We start from the raw sequence: 26,618 nt of genomic DNA, 5'->3' as shown, positions 1-26,618 counted from the left end.
ATTGTCTTGGGTGGTATGGTCACCTTAGCAATGTTAATTCTTCCAATCCATGAGCACGGTATGTCTTTTCATTTGCTTATGTCACCTTCAATTTCTTTTATCAATGTCTTACAATTTTCTGAGTGCAGGTCTTTTACCTCCTTAGTTAGATTTATTCCTAGGTATTTTATTCTTTTTGATTTGATTTTAAATGAGATTGTTCTTAATTTCTCTTTCTGATAGTTTATTGTCAGTGTATAGAAATGCAGCAAATTTCTGTATATTAATTTTGTATCCTGCGACTTTTCTGAATTCATTGATGAGTTCTAGTAGTTTTTTGGTGGAATTCTTTATATATTAGGAAAATTGGCCTATGAATTGCAAATATTTTTCTCAGTTTGTAATTTGTCCTATGACTTTGCTTATAGTGGTTTTTGCAATAAGAGTTTTGTATATTTATATATACATATATATATATATATATAAATGTATCAATCTTTCTTTTATGGCTTTTGGTGTATAGTTCACAGTTTAAAAGTCCTTGACTCTGAAATTATAAAATAGTTCTCCCATATCTCTTTTAGTACTTTAACACTTAAATTTGATACATTTGGAATTTTGGTGTACAGTGTGAGGCATGGATTCAATGTTTTATCCAGATGGCTACTTGATTGTCTTAACATCATTTAATAAATAATCTACCTTTTATCATCTATTAAACTCCCCAATTTCATAGCACTTCATATATCTTTTATGGTACTTCACAGTTGACTTGTGGTATAGGAACTTTTACGACAATAATGTATATGATGTGTGTGTGTGTGTGTGTGTGTGTGTATATATATGTATCTTTTAAAAATAAGCACACATTCTTCTTACTTCTTCATTAGTTCCCTAAGTGTAGCATACTTTCTGAACTTTCAGTAGTTAAATTAAATCTTTGACTTTAATTTCAGCTACTTTGAAGCCCATTAAGAGGGTAAAAGAATGTATTTTGTCAAAACACAACTGAAACTAAGACTTATTCTTGTCTAGGTATTCGGCTTTCAGTACCAACTTAAAAATAGTTTTACGAGAATTCGTAGTAAATAACATTCATTTCCTAATGAGAGAAACCTATCAAAAACAGGCATATTCTCTATGACACAAACAAAGTATTGTTGCCTGTAGCTTTATTTATAATTAATGTAGACCTGCCTTTAACATTCCAGAGGACCTGACTGGGACACTGGATTGTATGATGAAGGGAGTGCAACAGTCAGAGAGCTGCTTACTGAGCTCTATAGCAAAGTTGGAGAAATTCGTCACTGGGGCCTGATCCGATACATCTCTGGAATCTTAAGGAAGAAGGTGGAAGCACTCGATGAGGTACTATAAATTCTTCTTGAATTTATACCAAATCTAAATGGAGGTGCTTTTTATAAATTGGTTTCTGCAGTTGTTTTTTAAGGCAGTCACCACAGCATCTAACCGTTTAAGATGTTGTTTTTCCCACATAACATTTCTGATTATCAGGTAGCTTTTTTTGTTTATGAATGTCAAATATATAATACTGAAGCATATAAACTGTAGACTTATAGAGGTGTTATAAACTATGAGGATTCTAGGTCTTAAGAATGAATTTATACTAGGCTAAAAGTTCCTACCTTTTAGGAGATAAAAATACTTCATTGTTCCTTCCTAGAAATCCCTCTTTTCTGATCTTCATCGCATTTCCTGAGGAAAAGATTGATGTGTCATTAAGTTAAGGGGGAGCAAAGGTTTCTAGGCTGAAAACAGAAAATTTCGTGGAAATGTGAGGTGTTATGGGAAGGATAATACTATTATACTATTTATTCCTAGGCCTGCACAGACCTTCTCTCCCACCAGAAACATTTGACAGTGGGACTCCCTCCAGAACCTCGAGAGAAGACCATCTCTGCGTTAGTATGGTTTTTGTTTGGGTTTGATGAAGCTTCTCTGAGACTTTAAGGAGCTGTGTGGACTGACTGCAATTCTCTTGTCCTAATCTATAAGTGGATGATAATGTCCTACGTGTGTGAGCTTCTATCAGGGACAGTGAATGTGAGAATGTTGGTAGTGATAGGACATGAGTAAATGAAAGAGAAGGCTCACAGGGAGTAGTACTCAAATGTATTTTGCTCTTTTGGGGTTTTTTTGTTTGTTTGTTTTTACTTATTGGCTTTACCAAACGTTTTATTCAAAAAACAAACAAACAGGGCAACTGGAATTAGCCCCCACAAAAAATCAGCTATACTCTAGACTTTGTTCCAGGCCTCTCTCCTTGGCTTATAGATGGCTGTTTTTTCCTTATGTCTCTTCACATTTCTTCTCTCTCTGTGTGTCTCTGTGTCCAAATTTCTCACTTATAAAAGACACCAGTCATATTAGATTAGGGCCCACCCAATTACCTCACTTTAGCTTACCTCTGTAAAGACACTCTGAGATACTAGGGATTAGGATTTCAACATAGGAACTTAGAGGGAACACAGTTCAATCCATAACACCTTATTCCTGGCAAACAGAACCTTTTATTACAAATCAGATCAATTTTGTGGCTACTGTGGGCAATCCAAAAGAAGATGGCATGCCCCATGCCCCCAGAGTGCTTAGTATCAACAGGAGAGTCAGAAGTGTAGGAGGGTGTGTGTGTGTGTAAACTGATGAAACTATAAAAAATCAGTATAACTCTATAAGGTGTGATTGTAAAGTAATAAAATGTCTTCCAAAAGGCACAGCTTAAATTTAGTTTATTACTTTTTAGCCATAATAGTTACTTGTCAAATGTTAAGAATTAACCATGAAAGACTGGTCTGGAAGGACGTCATGGGGTGAGTTTTAAATACAATTTGGAAGGAGAAGGGCAATCCAGGCTTAGAGACGGGAGAGCAGAGCTCTCCTGAGTTGATATGGGCCAGAGTGCTTTGGGGAGGCAGTGAACTTTGAAGACTGAAAGAACCAGAATGCTACCAGTAATGATGAGATGTTGAGACACTGACTTGGACTTGGGAGGAGCTTTTTTATTTTCTCAATAAATTTAGCTTTAAGTAGTTGCAGAATTTTGTCTTTCTTCACTGTCCTCTTCCTTAGACCTCTGCCCTATGAAGTACTCACTCAGCTGATAGATGAAGCCAGTGAAGGGGACATGAGCATTTCAATTCTTACACAGGTGAGCAGAATTATAAAGCCTAATCTGGTGATTGATATTTAAAAGTTTGTTTTCAGTTGATCTGGCAATTTCTGAAGACCACAAAATAAGCCTTGTGAGATCTAGGGCATAATTTTTGTCTATATTCATTCCATGCACAGGAAATAATGGTATATCTAGCCATGTATATGCGAACTCAGCCTGGCCTCTTTGCTGAAATGTTTCGACTTCGAATTGGTCTGATCATACAAGTTATGGCAACAGAACTGGCCCACTCCCTTCGATGCTCAGGTATTCAATTAAGTAACTGTTTGAGGCAGAATTCACTTTTAATAGAGTTCTATTGAGTTTTGAATCAGGAGGGAAAGGAATCTAAAAGATTTTTATCGGTAGCTCAGAAGCTGCATATAGCAGTCTTGTTCCCATGTTAGTCAGTCTCTATACAAGTCAAGGGACTGCTATGACAAATTTATATATCAGTTATCAACTTCAAAATTCCACCTCCTAGGGGCTCTGCACTCCCAATGACATTCCTACTAACTCCTAGAGTGATCCGAGGCATACATCAAACTAAGTGTGATAGACTGGGTTCAATTCTGATTCAGGCATGGCCACCTCTGGCTGTCAGATTGAGTCACCACATCAGTTTGATTATAGTGTCAGTATTCTGTCTAGTCAACATCAGGATCAAATAAAGGAAGGCAATATTTCTATTCATATTTATCTGACAAGACTCTTTTTGATATTAGCTATAGGTATATTTGGCAAGGTAGCAATTTTAGTTAGAAGAATAGATGGGGCCTTTGGAAACTGTAGCACAGAATTATGGGGAGACCCCGTGGCATGACTATTTTTTCCTTCGGTATTTGATTTCAACAAGAATGGCAAAGTAATAGAGATAGGGATTGAATACAAAGATAAAATCACAGTTGCAAAACTCAATTTTAGCCATTGTTTCAGTTAAATTTCCCCAAAAGGCTTTTAATTGAGCTGTTAGCAAGTAGCTAAATTTATTGGTTTGAATCTAACCTAAATTACATGAGATAATGTATATTTAAATAACCCTTTAAAGGAATAAAGCTAATGATTATTTTATACCTACCATATGCCAGACACTGTACTTTTTGCTTTTTATTTACATATATTATCTCATTTAATCCTTACAACAACCAACTGGAGAAGGTATTTTTATCTCACTTTTACTGATGGTAAAAGGAATTGAAACTCAAACTATTGGATGTAAAATAGGCTCAAGAATGTATTGTATAAAGAAGATGTGGCACATATATACAATGGAATATTACTCAGCCATAAAAAGAAACGAAATTGAGCTATTTGTAATGAGGTGGATAGACCTAGAGTCTATCATACAGAGTGAAGTAAGTCAGGAAGAGAAAGACAAATACCGTATGCTAACACATATATATATGGAATTTAAGAAAAAAAATGTCATGAAGAACCTAGGGGTAAGACAGGAATAAAGACACAGACCTACTAGAGAACGGACTTGAGGATATGGGGAGGGGGAAGGGTGAGCTGTGACAGAGCGAGAGAGAGGCATGGACATATATACACTACCAAACGTAAGGTAGATAGCTAGTGGGAAGCAGCCGCATAGCACAGGGAGATCAGCTCGGTGCTTTGTGACCGCCTGGAGGGGTGGGATAGGGAGGGTGGGAGGGAGGGAGATGCCAGAGGGAAGAGATATGGGAACATATGTATATGTATAATTGATTCACTTTGTTATAAAGCAGAAACTAACACACCATTGTAAAGCAATTATACCCCAATAAAGATGTTAAAAAAAAAAGAATGTATTGTACAACACAGGGAATATAGCCAATATTTTGTAATAACTGTAAATGGAAAGTAACCTTTAAAATTGTATAAAAATTTTAAATTCTTTAAATAAAGCTAATGAGCAATTTTTAAAAAATGAAACTCAGAAAGGTTAATAACTTGCACGAAGTTACATAACTGGTAAATAGTGAAATTTGAGTCCAAGTCTGCCTGATTCCAAATGATCGCCAGTTCAGCACATTGTTATAAGATTACATGTATATATATATATTTTTTCTCAAGCTTTGGTATCAAGTGATGTTTTATGAGAGTCTGATTATTCAATAATAAACCTCAAGAAGGGATAAATCCGCAAACATTCTTCACTTTTCCTTAATTGCCCATTACAGATTTTTTTTTCCTGTGGATTCATCAAACCATGGCTATTTATTTCTTCTAGGATAAAGTCAAGATCCCTGGGTCTGATATTCAAGACCCTCAACAGTCTGGCCTCTACCTCCCACTTCAACAGTACTTCCCACTAATTTTATCAGTCCCCATCCTTGGAGATTGATGTCTCCTCTTATTTCCAAAGCATTTATTGTCTCTACCTCTCATTTGACACTTAGTATAGCCATGCCATGTTTTACTGTTGTTTATCTTGTTTACATGTCCAGTCTTTCCCAAATAGTTGGTCAGCCTCACAAGGTCAAGTACCATGTCATACCTGTTTGTACTAACATTGTTTAAAATCATGACCTACATGTAGTAAACTCATAATAGGTGTCTGATGTTGATGAACAAATTCAAGTTATATTCTCAATATTCTTCATAATTTCATAGATTCATATCTATTCTCTTTTTAAATCCCCATATTTCCAGATAGAGAGAAGTTTTGATTATTTTAGCCCATCTTCATAGATACAATCATTGCTTTCTCCGACTGGTTTCCAGTTCCATTGTACTCCTTTCATTCTTCCCACTTTCAAATAAAGATTCTACTGAGTATCCTAATGATGTGGAAGAGGGGTGAAGAAGAAATCAAGGGCCTAGTTAATCCATAAACTGGATAATCAGTCCTTAAATTATTAAGAATCTGTTGGAGGATGAATACCTAGGCAGTATGGTGCTGGAAATTTATTTTCTTTAACATCTTTATTGGAGTATAATTGCTTTACAATGTTGTGTTAGTTTCTGCTGTATAACAAAGTGAATCAGCTATATGTATACATATATCCGCACATCCCCTCCGTCTTGTGTCTCCCTATCCCACCCTCCCTATCCCACCCCTCTAAGTGGTCACAAAGCACCGAGCTGATCTCCCTGTGCTATGCAGCTGCTTCCCATTAGCTATCTATTTTACATTCAGTACTGTATATATGTCAATGCTACTCTCTCACTTCATCCCAGCTTACCCTTCCCTCTCCCTGTGTCCTCAAGTCCATTCTCTACGTCTGCGTTTTTTTCTTCCAATCAAGTGACTCAGAAATTCTAAGCAAGAAAGGAAATAGAGAAAAAAATAGGGTGAGAGTGGCAGGTCAATTAGAAATCCCTCTGTTCTAACATTTCTGCTGAGTAGCTGAGGAAGCCACAGATGGCCTGATGAATCTCAGTCCTTCAGCCATGAAGAACCTCCTGCATCACATTCTCAGTGGCAAGGAGTTTGGCGTGGAACGAAGCGGTAAGGTTGAATCACTGCATTTCTATTTCAGAATGTTTGTTTTAAATGTCTCATTGATTTTAAAGTGTTTCTTTTATCAGTGGAACTTTTCTCCCAAATAAATAGGACCCCAGTATATGAAAGTTAAAACCAAAGCTGTCTTCTGGAACAAGATTTGGAAACCACTGTGTGTCTTTTTTTCCCTTAAATGATATGTCAGTTAAGTAGATTACTAGCATATTTTGTTTTGGACTGTTTTATACATTCCCTTACATTATCTTAAGACTCTACTTTAGGACAACTAGCAACCTGTATCATCTGAAACTTTCTTGTATTCCAGTTGGCAATAATTCAGTAGCACTTATAGTGGGTGTGTGTGTGGGTGTGGGTGTGTGTGTGTGTGTGTGTGTGTGTGTGTGTGTGTGTGTATGTAGCTGCTACAGTGCACCTGATACATCCTTTCATTTTTAAATTCAAATACGTTTAGGGGTCTATCACAAATTAACCTTACACCTGCACTTGGTGGTTTGGTAGTGGTATTTGATATCAAGTACCTAAAACATCAGAGCAAATTAAAAGAGTTATCTCTCATGCTTAACTTTTAGACTTAGAATAAATAAATATATAATGTCAGATGGATGGATACTAGACCTTAGATAGTTATAAAGCAGTGTTCCTCAAGCCTTACTGTTCATAAGAATCACCTGGGTATCTTGCTAAACTGCAGGCTTTAATTCTAGAGTTGGGCCTAAAATTCTAACAAGCTTCTAGGTGAAGCTAATGCTGCAGGCCTGTGGACCACACTTTGAATAGCAAGGTTTAGTTGGTTGTTTGGTTTTTATTATTATTAACATAAAAGGAGGACATACATCTAAGTCTTTTAAATGTGGTGGAGAAAAAAATTTGAACCTGGTTATCCTCCCTCTTTCTCTTTAATCTGTCATGCTATATAGTTCGTCTCACTGATTCAAATATCAGCCCTGCTATTTCTATCCGTGAGATTGGTGCTGTTGGAGCAACCAAACCAGAACGAACTGGGATTATGCAGTTAAAAAGTGAGATAAAGCAGGTAAGATACTACTTGGGAACTGAGCTGGGATACTTTCATATTTAAGAACATTCTTTTGGACTCAGACTTTGTTAAGATCATGTATTTTGTTTCATATTCTGAGTTTAATTTGAGCCATTTATTTTTCAGGTGGACTTTCGTAGACTGTCTATCTCAACTGAGAGTCAGGTGAAACAAGTAGGGATCCTTTAATATAGATTAACCTGCCTTTAGTTCTATAAAACATGCATGAGCTTATGGCTTTTTTACAAATAAGATAAGCCACAGAGTAGCTTGTTTGATTCTCCTTTTTAGCAATCTTTCTGCAGATAGCTTTCATTTTTCTGGGCCAAACTATCTTGCTGATTTTAAGAGGAAAGTAACTTGTTTCTGATAGCAAGAAATTGAAACCTTGAATTCCTCTTGTTAGGATTAATACATAATTTTGGAATTAATTTTATGGAAGTAGACTTACATTTCTTGCTTTTAAGAACCAGACTAGGTAAGGGCTTTTTTAAACATCTATTTTCAGTTATTGTCCAGAAATTAGATTTTTATCATTGTCATGATAGAGGTATACGAAAGGTGTTGTGAACACATAGAGGAAAAACATATAAATCAATCTGAGAGTTGGTGGGAGTCACCAAACATCACACTGTAGGCTGTGACTAATTTTTTCCTTGAAGATGAGAATAGATGAGTTATTGTGTTATACAAAGAAATAATTAACACAAACTTCCATAGTGTTTTTCAGAACTCTGGGAAATGGTGTGATTTCAAAGTCTTTTAATGAAAAGCTTAAAACTACTCCTTCTACTTCCAAAATAGACTTATGCTAGCTTACGATATTAAAACACGTCCAGAAGAGGAAAGGCAAAATGGAAATTTTGCTTGTTTGTGTGCTTGTGTGTCTGTTTGTTTTAGGAGTCAGAAACCATTTAGGAAAATAAAGAGCCAATGCTTGATGTTTAACTTGAAGTAAACTTAATTTAGGTATACCTATCAGATACCCTTTTACGTTTATATTATGCAAGTACAAGACCAGAATGGAATAAGAAAGGGCCTTGTGATAGAAAAGTGTTCACTTTACAGGATTTTTTCCTAGACAATTTGTATAATATGACCATTTTCCTATCTGAAAGGTTAAAGAACTACATTTCATACTGAAGAGTTAAAGTGATGTTCCTGGTAAACAGTTCTTGTTTTGGTTGAGAGTGATTGGCTAAATACTTCATGGTTGTTTATAGTCACAGAGTATTACTTACATGTTCATTATATATTTAGAACTTGAAGTCCATGTTCCCAGCTAGATTAGTATGATATTAAGGACTTGACCTACCCACCCAGCTATATCATTTAATTTTTTTTACACATACACTACCTATAGGACTTTAAGAAAGCCAAAATCATTAGGACTGTAATTTAGAGGATTGAGAGCTCTAAATTTTCATTACTTTCTTTCTTCTAAATACCGATTTCCATCCTCACCTGCCTGTCTGGTATTTTGTATTGTTCTAAGCCCTTTTCTCTGCCACTCACCAATGCCCTCTTTTCTGATTATAGAAAAAATACTTGTAAAGGTAGTTTTATTTATTTTACCCTTTACCATGACTTTTAGAGTCAGGCTATTTCATCAGCTTTTCTAATGATAACATGCTGGCTAGTTACTTGAATAGTCTGTAATTTTACTCTACTAATAACTTTTAAAAACACATAATGTTTGCCTTGCCTCATCCCCTTTAAAAATTTATTTTCTCAAATATTTTTTATAGCCCAATGGTAGTCATCCCCTGGGTGTAGATTTGATGTCACTGTTTTTTTCTGGTAACTGCTGTTATCTTGTATTATATGACAATCAGGTTGACTGAAAAAAAATGAATCAGGCTTCCCTGGTGGCGCAGTGGTTGAGAGTCCGCCTGCCGATGCAGGGGACAGGGGTTCGTGCCCCGGTCTGGGAAGATCCCACATGCCGCAGAGCGGCTGGGCCCGTGAGCCATAGGCCGTTGAGGCCACGCGTCCGGAGCCTGTGCTCCGCAACGGGAGAGGCCACAACAGTGAGAGGCCCGCGTGCTGCAAAAAAAAAAAAAAAGAATCAAAAAGTAAAATTTATACTTATAAATCAACTTCATGCAGGGTGATATCTTTCCATTTCTTTTCCAAAAAGGCAGGTGAGGGGGTTCAACTCCAACCTCTTTTCCATTTCAGAAAACAAAATTCAATTTAATAAGTATTTATTTGTTAAGTATCTGTTCAGTCATTTATTCTTTTGACTAATATAATTAATTAAATGCTTGCTATGTGCCAGGCACTGGAAAGCATCAGTATCCGCTGGGAACTTGTTAGAGATGTGAAATATTGTTCTCATCCTAGGCCTACTGAATCAGAAAGACTGAGGTGAGGCCCAGCAATCTGTGTTTTAATAAGCTTTCTAGGTGATTCTGATGCACTTTTAAGTTTGAAAATCACTGGGTTACCTATTCTTATTGTTTATTCATTTGTAAATATTAATTGAGTGCCAATTTTGTGCCAGGCACTGGAAATACAATAGTGAACAAAACAGATGTGGTCCTTGCCCTCATGACGCTTACAGTTTAGGAAGACTGATCTCTGATTTAGTTTCCTTGGTTTAAATCAATAATCCATAATGGCCTATGATTTCAGATTTCTTAGGCTGAAGAGATTAAGGCCAGATGACAACCAAACAAAAAATGGAAAACAATTTGGAAACAATATTGGTATTTCTGTTGACTTTAACCAAGTATATACCCTGTAATGAATTAGTGTAGTATGACTTGGCCAACTTTGTCATATCTACATTAATAAAGGAAGACAGAGGCATAGAGGAGGAGTTAATCTAAAAGCTCAGAACTATTGATATTTGGTTTTGGAAAACAGTCTGAATAGCCTTTGTGGTTTGACTCCGCTTTCAGCAGCCTAGGATCTTTTTTTTTTTTTTTTTTTGCGGTACGCGGGCCTCTCACTGTTGTGGCCTCTCCCGTTACGGAGCAACAGGCTCGGGACGCGCAGGCTCAGCGGCCATGGCTCACGGGCACAGCCGCTCCGCGGCATGTGGGATCTTACCGGACAGGGGCACAAACCCGTGTCCCCTGCATCGGCAGGCGGACTCTCAACCACTGCGCCACCAGGGAAGCCCAGCCTAGGATCTTGATGGTAGAGACGAAGACAATGAAGATAAATCAAATGGAGTTCATCTACTTGGTGCATCAGTGTGATAGTCACTGGCCAATAGAAGTGCCTTAGGGCACTTTTCTCTTTTACATAGCAATGGTGATATAGGCATTTGATCCAAATTAAAATGTAAGAAGTTCTTTTCTCAGAAAATATTTCTATTACCTTCTTTTTATTTTATATTTATTTCTGAATCTAAACTGTCAAAGAAACACTTTCCCCAATGTATTTTATCCTTTACTTTTATAAGTTTTATGTTGTAGCATGTACCAATACTTCATTCCTTTATATTGCTGAACAATACCTTACTGTATTGATATACACCACATTTTATTTATCCATTTATCAGTTGATGAACATCTGAGTTGTTTCTGGGTTTTGACTGTTATGAATAACGCTGCTATGAACCTTCATGTACAAGTTTTTGTGTGGACATATGTTTTTATTTCTCTTGGATATACATCTAGGAGAAGTGCTGGGTCATTTGGTAACTATGGTTAGCATGAGGAACTGCCAAATTGTTTTCCAAAGGGGACTGTACCATTTTACATTCCCACTGGCAATGTCTGAGGGTTCCAATTTCTTCATATCCACACCAATCCTTGCTATTGTCCATCTTTTTGATTCTAGCCATTTTAGTGGGTATGAAGTGGTATCTCATTGTGGTTTTGATTTGCAGTTCCCTAAGGCTTATGATATTAAACATCTTTTCATGTGCCAATTGACTGTTTGTTTATCTTCTTTTGGAGAAATGTCCATTCAGATCCTTTACCCATTTGTTAATTGGGTTATTTGTCTTTTTATTGTTGAGTTGTAAAGATTCTTTATATATTCTGGATACAGGTCCCTAAAGGTTCTTTATGTATTCTGGATACAAGTCCCTTATCAGATATGTGATTGGCACATAGTTTTTCCCATTCTGTGTGTTGCTTTTCACTTTTTTTTTTCTCTGAAGCATATCAACCACGCAATTTACTTTCTTGATAGTGTCATTTGAAGAACAGAAGTTTTTAGTTCGGGTGAAGTCCAATTCATCTAATTTTTCTTTTAGTGTCCTATCTAAGAAGGCGTTGCCTAGCCCAAGGTCACAAAGATTTATTCCTATTTTTTAAGAGTTTTGTAGTTTTAGCTCTTACAATTAGGTCTATGATTATGTTTATGGGTCCCCAAGACCACCTCTCGGGTTCAGTGATTCACTAGGAGGACTCACAGGACTAAGCATACTCAAAGCTATGACTTATTACAGCAAATGAATACAAAACAAAGTCAGCAAAGGGAAAAGGTGCATTGGACAAAGTCCAGGGAAAACAGGCACCAGCTTCCGGAGTGCTCTCCCAGTAAAGTCACACAGGATGCAACTCCCCGTGCAATGAGTTGTGACAACATGTATGAAATATTGCCAACCAGGGAATTTCATTTAAGACTCAGCACCCAGGGTTTTTACTGGGGGCTGGTCACATAAACAGCCTCTGTCTGGCATGTACCAAAACTCTAGACTCCCAGAGGGAAAGCAAATGTTCAACATAAACCATAGAGTTTCCACAAACAGTTTAGGCACAATAAGCCACTGTTAATCAATTCTGAGAATGGTGGAAACCCTCCCAAAATCCAGCTCTCCAAATGCCAACCAAGGGCCAATCTTATAATCAGGCCTTTCCAAGAATAGCATTTCTGGCCTTCTATATTAACTCTTTTTTGCACAGTAACCCATTTGGACTTAATTTTTGTGTATGGTGTGTAGTAGGGGGTCCAACTTCATTCTTTTGAATGTGACTATCCAGTTGTTCTAGCACTATCTCTTAGATAGAAGACTGTCTTTCCTCCATTTACTTTTCTTGACACTCTTGTTAAAAACTGACAAAAATGCAGTGGTTTATTTCTGAACTCCCAATTTTATTTCACTGATCTACATGCCTAGCCTATGCCTGTATGACGCAGCCTTTTTTTTTTCCAGAGAAGGAAGGATTTATTACTTGCAGCAAGTAAGGAGAACACTTGTTTTCCCAAAGCAGTGTCTTCTTGACACAGTCTTGATTATTGTAGCTTTATAATAAATTTTGAAGTTGGGAATTGTGAGTCCTCCAACTTTGATCTTTTTTAAGATTGTGTTAGCTATCATGGGTCCCTTGAATTTTCACATGAATGTTAGGATAAGCTTGTCAATTTCTGCAAAGAACCCAATGGGATTTTGATAAAGATTGTGTTCAATCTATAGATCAGCTTTGAGAGTATTACCATTTTAACAATATTAAGTCTTCTGATCCATGAAAATAGGATCTCTATTTATTTAGGTCTTTAATTTCTTTCAACAGGTTTTGTAGTTTTCACAGTGTATGTTTTACACTTCTTTCATTAAATTTATTCCTAAGTATTTTATTCTTTTTAATGCTGTCTTAAACAAAATTGTTTTCTTAATTTCATTTTCAGATTGTTGATTGCTACTGTTTAGAAATACAATTAATTTTTGTATATTGATTTTATATCGTGCAGCCTCACTGAACTCATTTATTAGTTCTAATTGTTTTTTAGTGAATTCCTTATATACAAGATCATGTCATCTGCAAATGACTTTCCACTCTGAATGACTTTTGTTTTCCTTCTTAATAGCCCTGGATAGAGCCTCCAGTACAATACTGAATAGAAGTAGCAAGATTGAACATCTTTGTCTTGTTCTGATCTTAGGAGGGAAAACATTCAGTCATCAACCATTCATTATGATGTCAGCTGTGGGTTTTTTGTAGATGCCCTCTATTAGATTTAGGAAGAACCCCTTTGTTCCCAGTTTGTTGAGTGTTTTTTATCATTGAAGCGGTGTTAGAATTTATTAAATGCTTTTTCTGCATCTATTAGGATGATATGGGTTTTATCCTTTATTCTGTTGATAGGGTGTATTACATTGATTGATGTCCAGATGTTAAAACAACGTTGAACTCCTGGAATAAATTCTACTTCATTGTGTGTATTAAAAGGTGTATCATCTTTTTTATATGTTGCTGAATTTTTAGGTTTGCTAGTGTTTTGTTGAGGATCTTTGTACCTCTGTTCATAAGGGGTATTGATCTGTAGTTTTCTTGTGATGTCTTTGTCTGATTTTGGTGTAAGGCTAATACTGGCCTCATAGAATGAGTTGGGAAGTTCCTTCCTTTTCTCTTTTTTGGAAGTGTTTGTGAAGAAATGATATTAATTCTTCTTCAGATGTTTGGTAGTATTAACCAGTGAAGCCACCTGTACCTGGACTTTTCTCTGTGAAAGTTTTGTAATTACTAGTTATATCTCTTTGTTATAAATCTATTCAGATTTTGTTTCTTCTGGAGTCCATTTGGATAGTTTGTGTCTTTCTAGGAACTTGTGGTTTTCACCTAAGTTATATATCAATAATTTGTTGACATGTGACTGCCAATGGTATGTCCTTATAATCCTTTCTATTTCTTTAAGGTTGGAAGTGATGTCCTCTTTTTCTATCCTGACTTTAATACATTTCCTTTTTTTATTTTTTGGGTATGTCTAGCTAAATATTTGTCAATTTTTTTGATGTTTATTTTCAAAGAAACAAATTTTTGGTTTCATTGATTTTTTTCTATTATTTTTGGTTCTCTATTTTTCTTTCTGTTACAGTCTTTGTTATTTTCTTCTCTTTGCTTTCAGTTTAATTTGCTCTTCTTTTCTTCTTTTTTTCATTGTCTTAAGGTAGAAGGTTTGGTTATTGATTTGAGATCTTTCTTCTTTTTTAATACAAGCATTTATAAAATAAACTTCTCTTTAAGCACTGTTTTAGCTGCATCCCATAAGTTTTGGTATGTTGTGTTTCCATTTTCATTCATCTCAGAGTGTTTTCTAATTTTCCTTGTGATTTCTTTCTTAACCCACTGGTTATTTAGGAATGTGTTGTCTAATTTCCACATATTTGTAAATTTCCCAAATTTCCTTTTGTTACTGATTTCTAATTTAATTTCATTGTAGTAAGATAATATACTTTGTGTCTTATTTCAATTCTTTTAAATTGAGACTTGTGTTATAGCCTACAGGAGCAACAAACCAAGCCATAGACCAGTTAGAAGTTTAACAGAAATAACCTGGCAAAGAGACAGTGAAGAACCTCCCATGTCATCAGTATTTTTATGGCTTTTCTTATGTATCACTAGATGCTTTCTGAAAGGCTCATACCTGTTTACATTGCTGCTATCTACTCATAAGTCTTCTAGCTTCTCTATAACCTTTTTGTCTTGGGTGTTACACTTAATTTGTGGTTTATAATTCTGCTGAGTGTGTTTATTATTCATTGTGCTATAATACTTTAATCATAGAAACAGATAACTCTTGATTTATGTTCTTTCCTCTACTTTTCTCCCAAGTCACCTGGAACCTCTATGAGTCCAAGTATTGGGTCCTTCCCTAGTGCATGTGGTCAACAGACATCTAAAGATAGTCGTCAAGGTCAATGGCAACGCCGAAGAAGGCTGGATGGAGCACTAAACAGAGTCCCAATTGGATTTTATCAAAAAGTATGGAAAGTTTTGCAGAAGGTGAGCATAATACACTGTAGATGTCTCTTTATTTCACACACCCCCCATGAAATTATCAGTCTCCTTGTCTGAGATATGACATGACTATGATATCACTGCAATTATATAAAAGTCATGTGCTCTTATGGATAAAACCTAGAAGAAAACATTAAAATGAAACAGTTGATTTGTTATTTTGACATTACTGATAATTTAGTCTCTCTCCATAACTGTTACTGTTGCAGTGTTTATAAATGAGATTTCAAAAATCATCACTTCTCTGCTTTTTGGCCATGGTTGGATATTGTGGGACATTGTGATACATTTACTGCTAATCAAATGAATGTGGTGATAAAGACTCACTTTCTTTGTAGCTATTGTAGAGTAGAAATGTTATTTGTAGCAATGTGCTGTTAATAACAAATGTTACTACAGTAAAACAACTGTGGCATCTGGGAAGCTTTATGAGACGCTCTTACCTATTTTTTTTCTTGGATGAAAACTACTAAATAAATGCAGTCATAGTGATGCTAATAGTCCAGAGACTCTACTGGTGTGACCAATTTTTGTTTTTCTGTCAAAGGCCTAGTTTGCCAAAGACTTTCAAGGGGACATCACACCATTATGATTGTGACAGATTTAGAAGGCCAAGAAGACTATTGTACTCATTCATAGATCTCATTCATAGTCTCATAGGTGCCACTTTTTGCTTCATTGCCCTTGGTAATGACCTGAAGAACACTTCCACCAGGACTTCAAAACCTTTAGTTATGTTTCTCCCCTTAGCACACTGATATTCCAGGGACAGAATCAGGTGATCCTTTGGAAAGGTGAAATTTGATTCCTCGAACTATCAACTCTGGCGATCTTCCTTTCAAAGAGTACCTATCAGTTATTTTCCTTCCATTTAACTGCTATAGCACAGTGGTAACAGATATGTGCTGTATCTCTCCAGCTCTGCCTGGCTTATGGCAATTCAGTTTCACAGATTACATGTAGTAGGTGCTCTTCTACCCAGATACCATGGAAAGTGTCTGTTCTTGTCATCAAAGAGTTTAATCCATAGTTATCTTCTTACATAGCAGCTGTAATGCAAGGCCAAAAGTGTTATGATAAAAGTGCAAAACCAGAAGGCTGTGAGAATACAAGGGAAGGAACATTCAAGTCTGACTGGGAAAATTGGGTATTTTGTGGCAGAATCAAAGCATGAATTTGAAATCCTAATGTAAAGGGGAAAAACAAATGCCGTCTGTTTTTATTTTCATTCCATTCCTTTCAGAGTATGAATGTAACATAATCACTCTGCACATATGTTTCAAGGCTGGTAATTCTCAAAGATTGTTATTTGGCATATGGAACATGGGATGGAAGTGTCTGGTAGGGTCGATAAACTTTTTGGATTGGAATATTTATCTGTGGTTTAATATATAATGTTTTGATTTATTTAAAATCTAAAATGGCAAATCATTAATTCCCACTGCTTTTTAATAATTGAATTGATGGTGGGGGGAAGATAAAATATCATTCGTTCATACAGTATTTCTTGAGCATCTGCCATGCACTAGGCAATGTCCTAGGTGCTCACAGGAATACAACAGAAAACAAAACAGACGACGATCTCTGTCCTTATGGAACTTACATTCTACTAAGGAGAGACAATAAATAAGAAACACAATAAATAAGTAAATTATACAGAATGTTGAAAGATGACATACTGTAGAGAAAGTAGAGCAGAGTGAGGGGATCAGGAGTGCTGATGGGGGATGCTTAACTAGAAAATGTAACTATGCATGTCTGGTAAATGCATATCTTGAGTTTTTTCTCTTCAGCCCAAAAAAATCTTTATGAAAGTCTATTTGTGATGGCTCTGGGACCTACCGTGGTATCCTCTCAGATAGTCTCTGAATCTTTAGGGCTAGACTATCTCAGCAGGTAGACCTTCCCGACCCTTCCACTCCCCTAAGTAGAGGATGAAGCTTGAGTTCCCTATAGTCCAACCCTGCTTCTTGCCACACAGTAAGCGTAACCCCTTGGCAAAGACCCGTGGGCTGCAGGGCCTTTCCCTGGCCTGTGATTACTCAGCATCTACCCAGGGGAACACACTTAGAAATACTAAGTGTCTCCTTACAGTCTCCCAGTTGTCAGCATATCCTGGGTGACGTTTTTGCTGTTTTGCAGTGTCATGGACTTTCTGTGGAAGGTTTTGTTCTTCCTTCTTCAACCACTAGAGAGGTAAGATTCTGTGTCTTTCACATTTATTTGATTGATAGCTTGTCTGGCTAAAGTATTTCAGTGATCTCTTTTCAAAATAACAAATCTATGCTTTTATAAATCAACTGAACAAGAAATGCATTGGAAGAAAGGAGAGAATGTTCTTAAAAAATAGAATGGGAATATTAGAGAATAATTATGTGTTACATTAATTATATAAAGGCAGTTTCTTTTAATGGTTGATTAAGTTAGGCTGATTTATGTGAGTGTTGCCAGAGTTAGAAATGGCAGATGAGATAGAAATCTAAGAATGAATGAATGAATGACTTCTCATGTCCCCATCCTGCTCATCCCTACCTTTCTCTACTAACATGTTTGTAGACTATAAACCAGTGATCATAAACCAATGGTCCTTAGCTCTAACTATATATCACAGTAACCTGAGCTCCTATCTCCAATTCAGTGGATTAGACTCTCCAGGGATGGGGCATGAGCACCTGTACTTTATTTTTTTATTTTTATTTTTTTTAATTTTATTTATTTATTTATTTACTTATTTATTTATGGCTGTGTTGGGTCATCGTTTCTGTGCGTGGGCTTTCTCTAGTTGTGGCGAGCGGGGGCCACTCTTCATCGCGGTGCGTGGGCCTCTCACTGTCGCGGCCTATCGTTGCGGAGCACAAGTTCCAGACGCGCAGGCTCAGTAGTTGTGGCTCACGGGCCTAGTTGCTCCGCGGCATGTGGGATCTTCCCAGATCAGGGCTCAAACCCGTGTCCCCCGCATTGGCAGGCAGACTCTCAACCACTGCGCCACCAGGGAAGCCCAAGCACCTGTACTTTAAAAAAAAAAAATCCTTAGAATAATCCTGATATATCACCATGGTTGGAAAACATTGCCATGAACCACAGACATAGATTAGGAGGTGCTTTTATATTTTGCTTTTTGCCCAGTCACACTGAAATTATAAAGAAATAGCTTTTATACAAAATCAACAAAGGAGCGAGAATTGGGAAGCTGAGAATAGTAAGACTGGATAGTAGAAAATTCTCAAAAACTCTGGAGTTCTTGTAGATCATGGCTGCAAGGGTGGGTACAGAAAGTTAATGCTGTGTTTCAGGGCTCCACTCCTTCCTAGAAGCCTCTTCCCTAGTAAAGAACACTGTGTCCTCTCTTGGTCTTCTCTCTGCCTTTAAGCAAGATTGAAATGTTAACAGAATTAATAATAATACATACCTGAATGTACCTTTAAGAGTCTCCAAAACACCTTTACACAGTCTTTAATTTGATCTTCAGCACAACTATGTGAGATAGCTAAGGAAGGGATTGTAGTTCCTAGTTCACAGATAAGCATACAAATTTAGAGAAGTGAATTGTCCAAGGTCATAGAACCAGTAACTGACAAAGACAGGACTTGAACCCAGGTCTTTAGACTTCAAATCTACATTGCCACCCTAAAGTATATACTTAATACAGTTTTACCAAAAATTAGCCCTCAATCCCCTTCACCCTAAAATAACTTCATATTTCTTCATGCCCTTTTTAATCTAACAGTATATAAATATTTTACATAATCCTCATCATCACGTATATACAATTTTAGTTTCTACTTAGATTTTTCCTTTATCCACAGTCATCTTATTTATTCTTTTAATGATTCTATAGAAACTCATGAAGTTGCTGTACCATGATATGCCATTATTTACACAACCATTCCCATGTTTAGATTACTTCTAGTTTTCCACTTGTGACTAATGCTGCTATAAAACACTCTTGCACATAGGGCTTTTCTCCTCTCTTGAATTATTTCCTTAGGATGAACTTCCAGAAGGAGGATTATGGAATAGAGGGCATTGATACTTTTATGACTCTTGTTATGCTTGCCAGATTGCCTTCAAAAACAAGATTGAACCTATGTACTCACTCAATTATATTAAAGGAGACTGAAGCAGTACTCTTGGCTACAGTATTTCTTCTGCCTTTCAGAATAGGTAATTGATGTCTCCTGCATGATGGGCTCTTAGGAAGTGATTTTCTTCTTCTCTATCACAGATGACTCCAGGTGAGATTAAATTCTCTGTTCACGTGGAGTCTGTCCTGAATCGTGTACCTCAGCCGGAGTACCGCCAGCTTCTGGTTGAAGCCATCCTTGTCCTCACCATGATGTCAGACATTGAAATTCATAGTATTGGAAGCATCATTGCTGTGGAAAAAATAGTGCATATTGCCAATGACTTGTTTCTTCAAGAACAGGTAGGCAAACCTGTTGTTTTCTCAAAGAGGAATGTCTGATACTAACCTGACTCCATTCAGAGCTCTTCAAGAAGCCAAGGTCACTTTCTTGTGTCCTCTTCCTCATAGCTCTTTTCTAGGCCCCCTTTGTAGTGGCTCTGAGCTCTATCTGTAAAAGAAGTAAGCTGTGGGATGACCTCTGTCTTTTACCATGAGTTTTGTGGTTGTGTTACATGGTAAAGTTGCCTGGAACTCAGGAGACTTTTTATGCTTTTCGTCATATTTCAGACTACTTTTATCACACTACTTTTTGTAGCGATAAGGACTTAATAAGAAACTATTGGGTAGTATATCCTTTCTGGACTATTAAGGAAAAGAGAAGATTTGATTTTGGTTTTGTTTTGGTTTTGCTTTTCTCTCTTACCTGTAGGAAAATATTAAAGTGAAACTTTTAATTCTACATTTCCTTATTTTCTTAATAAATCTTATTCCAGGAAATAAAGCACATTTTAAAAATGCAAACTATTGAAAGCTTTCCAAATATTTCTTAGATTAAGAGTAGGACCACATAAAGTGAAGGACATGCACTGCTGTTAATAGAACAGTCTCCAAAACATGTAATCAGTGTTTCATTCTATTAGGCCCTGGGGGGGAATGCAAAGGAAATTAAAAGTTTCTCTAGGACTTTTCAAGGATTTTCTAGGACAGTCCTAATTTTAAATATTCTGATTGCTCTTAGTTCGTTGTAGCAGAAAATGTGATCCCTTTTAGGCATAGACTCTAGATTGGAAAGCTTGAGGTCTATTTGAATTAAGTCGACTTAGAAAGAAATAATGATGAAATGCAAGATAAAATAATACATGCTGAAATCAGTGGTACTAGAAGGATTCAGACCAAAGTCCCTCTAGGGTGATTTGTAAGTATTAACATTTGACTCTTTAACAAACACAACTGTAATTACCTATTATATTTAACTTTCAAAAATTCAAAACAATTAATGCTTTAAAAATAATTTCATGTGATTTTAGGATCTAGTGAAAAATGCATATATAGAAACTCATAGTCACCATTTTGTGCATAACCCTGATCCCTTCCTGTCTAAACAGCCTAAGATCCAACTAGTTGGTGATGGGGAGGAGGCTCTGAGTTATTCTAATCAGGACTTTAATTAGTAGGATTAGTAATTTTTCCTTTCCCCTGTGTTCTCCCACCCTTAAAAACCAAACAGAAAACCCTCGGCGCAGATGATATCATGTTGGCCAAGGATCCTGCATCTGGCATCTGTACTCTTCTGTATGACAGTGCACCCAGTGGCAGGTTTGGCACCATGACCTACCTCTCCAAGGCAGCTGCCACCTACGTGCAGGAGTTCCTGCCTCACAGCATCTGTGCCATGCAGTGAGGCCTCTAGGCCCTGGCTGCTGGGAGCCTTTTGACAGCTGGCTCCTGCCTCATTGTGCATGGAACTGAAATGTGATGGCCTGATCACTCCCGACCGTGCCCCTTTCCAACCCATCCCTCCCAAGAAGAGCGAACTTTTCTGATAAACTAACTGGTGTAGAAGATGTGAACCCTTGCCTGGAGGCATCTGCTCACCCAGGCTTTTCAGTGCCTTAATTCTTTCATGGTTCATAAAAGTTTGCATGTGTTTTTATTCTCTAGATCTGTTACAACCTTAGTTTTCTAACTCCTGTTTGGGGAGCAGGTGTTAATAGTAACTTATTCCTAAAGTTTGATTTTTATGTTTGGTTATGTTTGGTTCATTGTGTGAACAAGTAGTGGGTGCTTTGGAACATTATTTCAAGTGAGTAAACCCTAAATTGTTGGACTTTATGCTGCTATAAATTGGAAATGTCTATCCTAAGTGCCTTTTCTTGGGAAAAGAGTACCAGATCATGGTTTTCTTCTTTACTCACATGCTGCCTCACACTGAATGATGAACTCCTTTCTGTGCAGAACTTACTGTCTCTGCTTTTGCCTTCTCTATATCGGCACACATAATTCTTACTCTCCCTTTGGTGAAATATCAAAAAAATGCAAGTGCAGTGTGCATATTTAAGGATTTCAGTATTAACACTTAAAATCACATTTTATGAAGATTGCTGGTACTCAAAGATGTATTTGTAGTAGAAAATGCAGAATAACCCAGAGAAATGGAGCCAGGATCCCAATTCCAGAAAGGAGGGGGGCAGAAGAGAAGATGTCTGGGTAGAGTCTTACACCTAGGAAACAGAGAAGGAATTAGAGATGGGTTAGTGCCCTGAAGAGAGCCTTGTACACTAATCCATGGCTCTGAAGAGTGGGCCAGCATACAACACAGAGAATAATTGAAGCCTCTGTCTTTGGCGAACAGGCATATAGCAGTCCAGTCTATAGCTGCTTTACTGAGCACTCTTTCTTTGTGCTCACCTGGTCTCCGTCTCACTCACCTATTCACTCTCTATAGCATCCACCCCCTCCAACTCCCTGCCCTCCTATCTACTTTTAAACTCATTCATTTACATTTTTACTTCCTGATTCTCTGTGTTCATATCTATGTATATCTTGATATCTGCAGGCATGTATCTGTCTCTCGTAAACACCTGCATTTGTATGTGTGTCTAAGCACACGTGGGAATTTTTCTGAATGTTAAGTAGTTTTGACATGTCTGTATATCTGTCTTTATCTACATTTGACAAACTGAGTTAAGTATGTAAATATGAGTGTTGTGTGTGGGAGAGGGGTGTGACTATGGCCTCAGGCTGATACGCAAAAGATAGTGGAGGATTCCTTGAGTCCTCTTTCCTAGTCTCATGTTTAGGTAGCCAGTTGAAGAATGTTTCTCCTAACTTTCTGTCTTAGTTCCAGGCCACTATAACAAAATACCATAGACAGGGTAGCTTAAACAGCAAACATTTATTTCTCACAGTTCTGAAGGCTGAGAGATACAAGATCAAAGTACCAGCAGATTCAGTGTCTGGTGACGGCCCTCTTTCTGGTTTGTAGATAGCTGCCTTCTTGCTGTATCCTTACATGGCACAGAGAGAGTGAGCTCTCGGCTCTTCCTCTTTTTCTCAGGGCACTAATCCTACCATGGGGACTCTACCTGATTATCTCCCAAAGGCTCCCACCTCCAAATACTTTCACATTGGGGATTAAGGCTTCAAGATATGAATTTTGGAGGGATGCGAACATTCAGTCCATAGCATTTTCCTTCTCCTGTTAAGACTCTACTAATTTCCCTGTTTATACTCAGATAACCTCCTACTTCAATCCCCTATTTTCCTTCAGATTTTTTCAGGTTTTTCTCCAAGAATGGGGATGGGGGATTCTCTAAATAATTGTAACAGAACCAGTGACAATATTATGAGTACACATGAATAAATGAGCATAGTAGGTAGGGTGATAGAAAACAGATAGTGGAAACAAAGAAAGGATGGCCAAACTTTTCAGTACCTCTCTTATAGGAAATGGAAACACACAGTAAGTAGCTTTCTGATTACGTGATTTTCTGGTCACATATAAAGAAAAGTTACACCCTGTTCTGAAACTGTCTTTTCACTGGCTGCAAGTGTACCCCAGCCACAGAGAGTACATCTGGAGTGGCACAGTTGAAAGCCACCACTCCCTCCCACACAAATTTACCTGAACTGACCCTGATGGCTACATTTCTCTGGGTTTATGAAGTTATCTATCACTATGCTTCCCACACACAGCTACTTCACTTTTAAAGCAACTGTTTAGAAAACTTGATTCATATTTTGTTCATTTTAAGCATGTGGTACTAAAAAACACATTGGACACTTTTTAAGCACTTATGTTTTGAAAACAGAATAAAAAATTAGAATTTCCAATTAAATCATGTCTGGTGCCAATGTGCAAAACTTTATATGTGTTTCTGTGATTGGAGTTTATTTCATGGCTCTATTTTACATACTCTAATTATGCGGTACAGTCAAAGTTCATAATTGGGTCAAAGTAGAATAATATTAATACATAAATCATATATTATACATTATATAATATGGTATGTAATATATGTAAAGAAATGCAATTTTATCATTCGAGTGCATGACTGCTCAAACTAGGCTCACTGAATTCCAACTAGCTTATTGACATCTGTTGGGAGCCTGTTCTGATGAATGAATAAGACTGATTTTTGGTCAGCATTATAATTGTTTGCAGGTGGTGCTCCTGCACAACTGGAGGGTACCTAAAAACAGTTCGTTCTCCTAAGTGTTATAACTATTCGGCAGAATCTTGTTCAACTACTCATTAGCCTTTTGTGTAACAAGAGAGGATTTATCCAGCAAGGATGAACAGTCTCTGCAGTCCCATCCTGGTTAATTAGGTTATACTACATTCTGAGAATTTTATGCAGCTGATGGGTCCAAAGTTATTCTTACTCTGACCCTTTTCTACTTACCAAATACCTAGTACCTGTACTAATGCAATGGAGATAAATATAGTGTCTTCCACACTTAGTCTTCATTTCCTATTAAACTTGAGTGACCTTAGGTCTTGGTTTGCCCAGGACAGTCCCCGTTTATGCCTGTTGTCCTGGCATAATTATTAATAGCACTCTCTGTCACTCCAAAGTGTCCCAGTTTGGATGGTATGGTCACCCTCTATTTAGCAGAAGTCCAATTTCTTTTAAGGCTAGGCCTAAAAGCAAAGGACCTGTTCTCAAACCAGTAACAGTACTCTTGCAGTAACGGTATGTGGGTGAGGATAGCAATGGGGTGGAGACTTTCCCCCAAATTGAGGAATATTTGGCATAATAGCTCTTAAATGATAATCAATATTTGAGTGCTTACCAAATGCCAGACATTGTTATACAGGCACTTGGTATGACCATCTTATTCTGTTTTCACAGTCACCATGTGAGTTAATTACTGTTGTCATCCCCATCTTCCATATGAGGGAACTGAGGCACTAAGCATTATAAGCAAATTGTTGAAAATCAGACAGCCAGGAAGTGGTAGAGCTTGGATCTGAGCTCAAGCAGTTTGACTCTATAGAGTTCACATTCTCAACAATGACACTCTCCAAGGAAAAGACATTAGGAAGTGGTGTGAAAACAAGGGTCAGTTGGTTCACTACAGTTGAGATATCAGTGGGCATATTGTAAAATGCACAAAGAAGGTGGCCAGAGGGGTGGTGACTTCTTAATGTGTTTGCTTTCCCTTCTGCCTGCTTCTGCCAGCAAGTGAAGGCAGAGGAGATCATCAAAAGAAGTGGCATAGCCCATCCTGACCTTGCTGGTTCAAAAACTACCTTTAGCAAAAATGGCTAAGGAAAGTGAGGCCAAGAACTTGTCCAGGGTCACCACACTAGTAAACTTTGGAGCCAAGATTCAACCTATTTCCTCTGACTGCAAATCTGGTGCTTTGAAAAAGGTTTTCTTCCCAAGTTAAGGATAGTATGGGTATTAAGCTTGTGGAAAGTTGAGGTTGGGACCTGTGGCATGGTTTGTGCTCTATCTTAATCATGAATAAGGGTGCAGCCTCCCTGTGGGATTTGCTGTTGCAGATCCTTGTGCAACAATTTATCTTTTTCCATAGTTGAATCATCTTGCCACATTGTATGCCAAATGAGGATACTGTTTCCAGTTTAAAAGCAATGCTCCCCATGTTGAAGTGTTCAGCTACCTGTTGCTAGAACTGAAAGAACACATGGAAAAATCAATTTTCACATCAGAGTCCAGACTTTAGAGTCTCAGTTGGCCAGTCTGTATCCTGCCCTCCTTCTCCACTGTCTATCCATGAAAAGCCCTAGACAAGTCCTGTTTCCTCCTTATATTGCCAACTTGTCATGATCTCACCTTTTAGTCAACTCCTACAGCCCCATAGACTCCTTCCCCTCTGTAAACATGTGCATTTCTCTCTTATTCTAAAAAAATATTCCTGGGCTCTGACATCCCCCTAGGTTGATATACTATAATAATTCCTTCCTTTCACAATCAAATTTCTTCAAAAAGGAAGTTACACTTGACAGCATTGGCTTCACTCATTAACCCCTTGCAATCTGGCTTCCTCCCTTGCCTCGTGTGTTTTTCATAGAGCACCAGTGAACTCCTAATGGCAAAAGGGGTTTCTGACCCTTTTGCAATACATGACATTGTTACTACCTCTCCCTTCTTGTAACCCTCTCATCCCTTGATTTCTGTGAAACTGTACCAGTTCTCACCCAACTATTACTTTTTTGTCTCCTTTTTGGCATCTTTCTCTCCCAACTCCCACAAACGGCATTCTCCCAAATCACTCTCTTCTTCCTAGCTCAAAGATTCTCACCATGGCGTGGGGCAGGTTTTAAAAAGTGACATGATCTGATTTACATTTTTTAAGAAGCTCACTCTGCGGCTACAAAAAGAATGGATTGTAAGTCAACAAGAGTGGAAGTAGAAGCCAGCTAGGTATTGCAGGAAGTCCAAGTGAGAGATGACAGTGCCAGGACTGGGGTGGCGGCAGTGCAGAGGAGAGAAGTGGAGGTAGTTAAGACACGTCTTGGAGGTGAAACCAATGGAAATTGATGGATTAGATTTGGGAGTGAAAGAAAAGGAGGGAATACAAATAACTCCCAGGTTTCTGGCTTAGGCAACTGGATAGACTTTGGTATCTCTACTGAGCTATGAAAGATGGGGAAGGGGTGGCAAAGACTTGGATAGGAAAATCAGGAGTTTGGTTTGAAAATGTTAAGTTAGATATGATTAGACATCGCAGTGGAGACAGCCATGTTCCCTTGACTATCTCACCCACTGTTATGACTTTAGCTATCTCTTATCTATGTGGGGAAATAAACTGGGTTAAGCACCTGCCCTACCCTCTGAGTTCTTCCTTCTCATTTCCCTCTTCCTTATATTGATACTGCTGGCCTTCTCTTCACACAGACT

At 37.5% G+C, this 26,618-nt stretch overlaps 1 protein-coding gene across 5 annotated transcripts in view; it reads left to right on the top strand.

Moving 5' to 3' along the window:
* PHKA1 (phosphorylase kinase regulatory subunit alpha 1) overlaps positions 1-21,604 on the top strand; it is a 129,169-nt gene extending 107,565 nt beyond the window's left edge. For 3 of the 5 annotated variants that reach the window (XM_033416190.2, XM_033416189.2, XM_049705080.1), the window contains 11 exons: positions 1,191-1,347; positions 1,822-1,901; positions 3,070-3,148; positions 3,289-3,418; positions 6,486-6,587; positions 7,520-7,635; positions 7,765-7,812; positions 15,156-15,326; positions 17,484-17,537; positions 19,567-19,767; positions 20,975-21,604. In XM_033416190.2, the coding sequence (XP_033272081.1) occupies positions 1,191-1,347; positions 1,822-1,901; positions 3,070-3,148; positions 3,289-3,418; positions 6,486-6,587; positions 7,520-7,635; positions 7,765-7,812; positions 15,156-15,326; positions 17,484-17,537; positions 19,567-19,767; positions 20,975-21,148 (1,312 nt within the window). In that variant the 3' untranslated portion in view covers positions 21,149-21,604. The remainder of the gene's footprint in view (positions 1-1,190; positions 1,348-1,821; positions 1,902-3,069; positions 3,149-3,288; positions 3,419-6,485; positions 6,588-7,519; positions 7,636-7,764; positions 7,813-15,155; positions 15,327-17,483; positions 17,538-19,566; positions 19,768-20,974) is intronic. The other 2 variants (XM_004285542.2, XM_004285543.4) reach the window with 2 other exon arrangements.
* Positions 21,605-26,618: the final 5,014 nt, after the last annotated feature.

This window comes from Orcinus orca, chromosome X (genome assembly GCF_937001465.1).
Source record: "Orcinus orca chromosome X, mOrcOrc1.1, whole genome shotgun sequence".
NCBI lineage: Eukaryota > Metazoa > Chordata > Mammalia > Artiodactyla > Delphinidae > Orcinus > Orcinus orca.
This window is presented reverse-complemented; position numbering and strand designations above follow the sequence as displayed.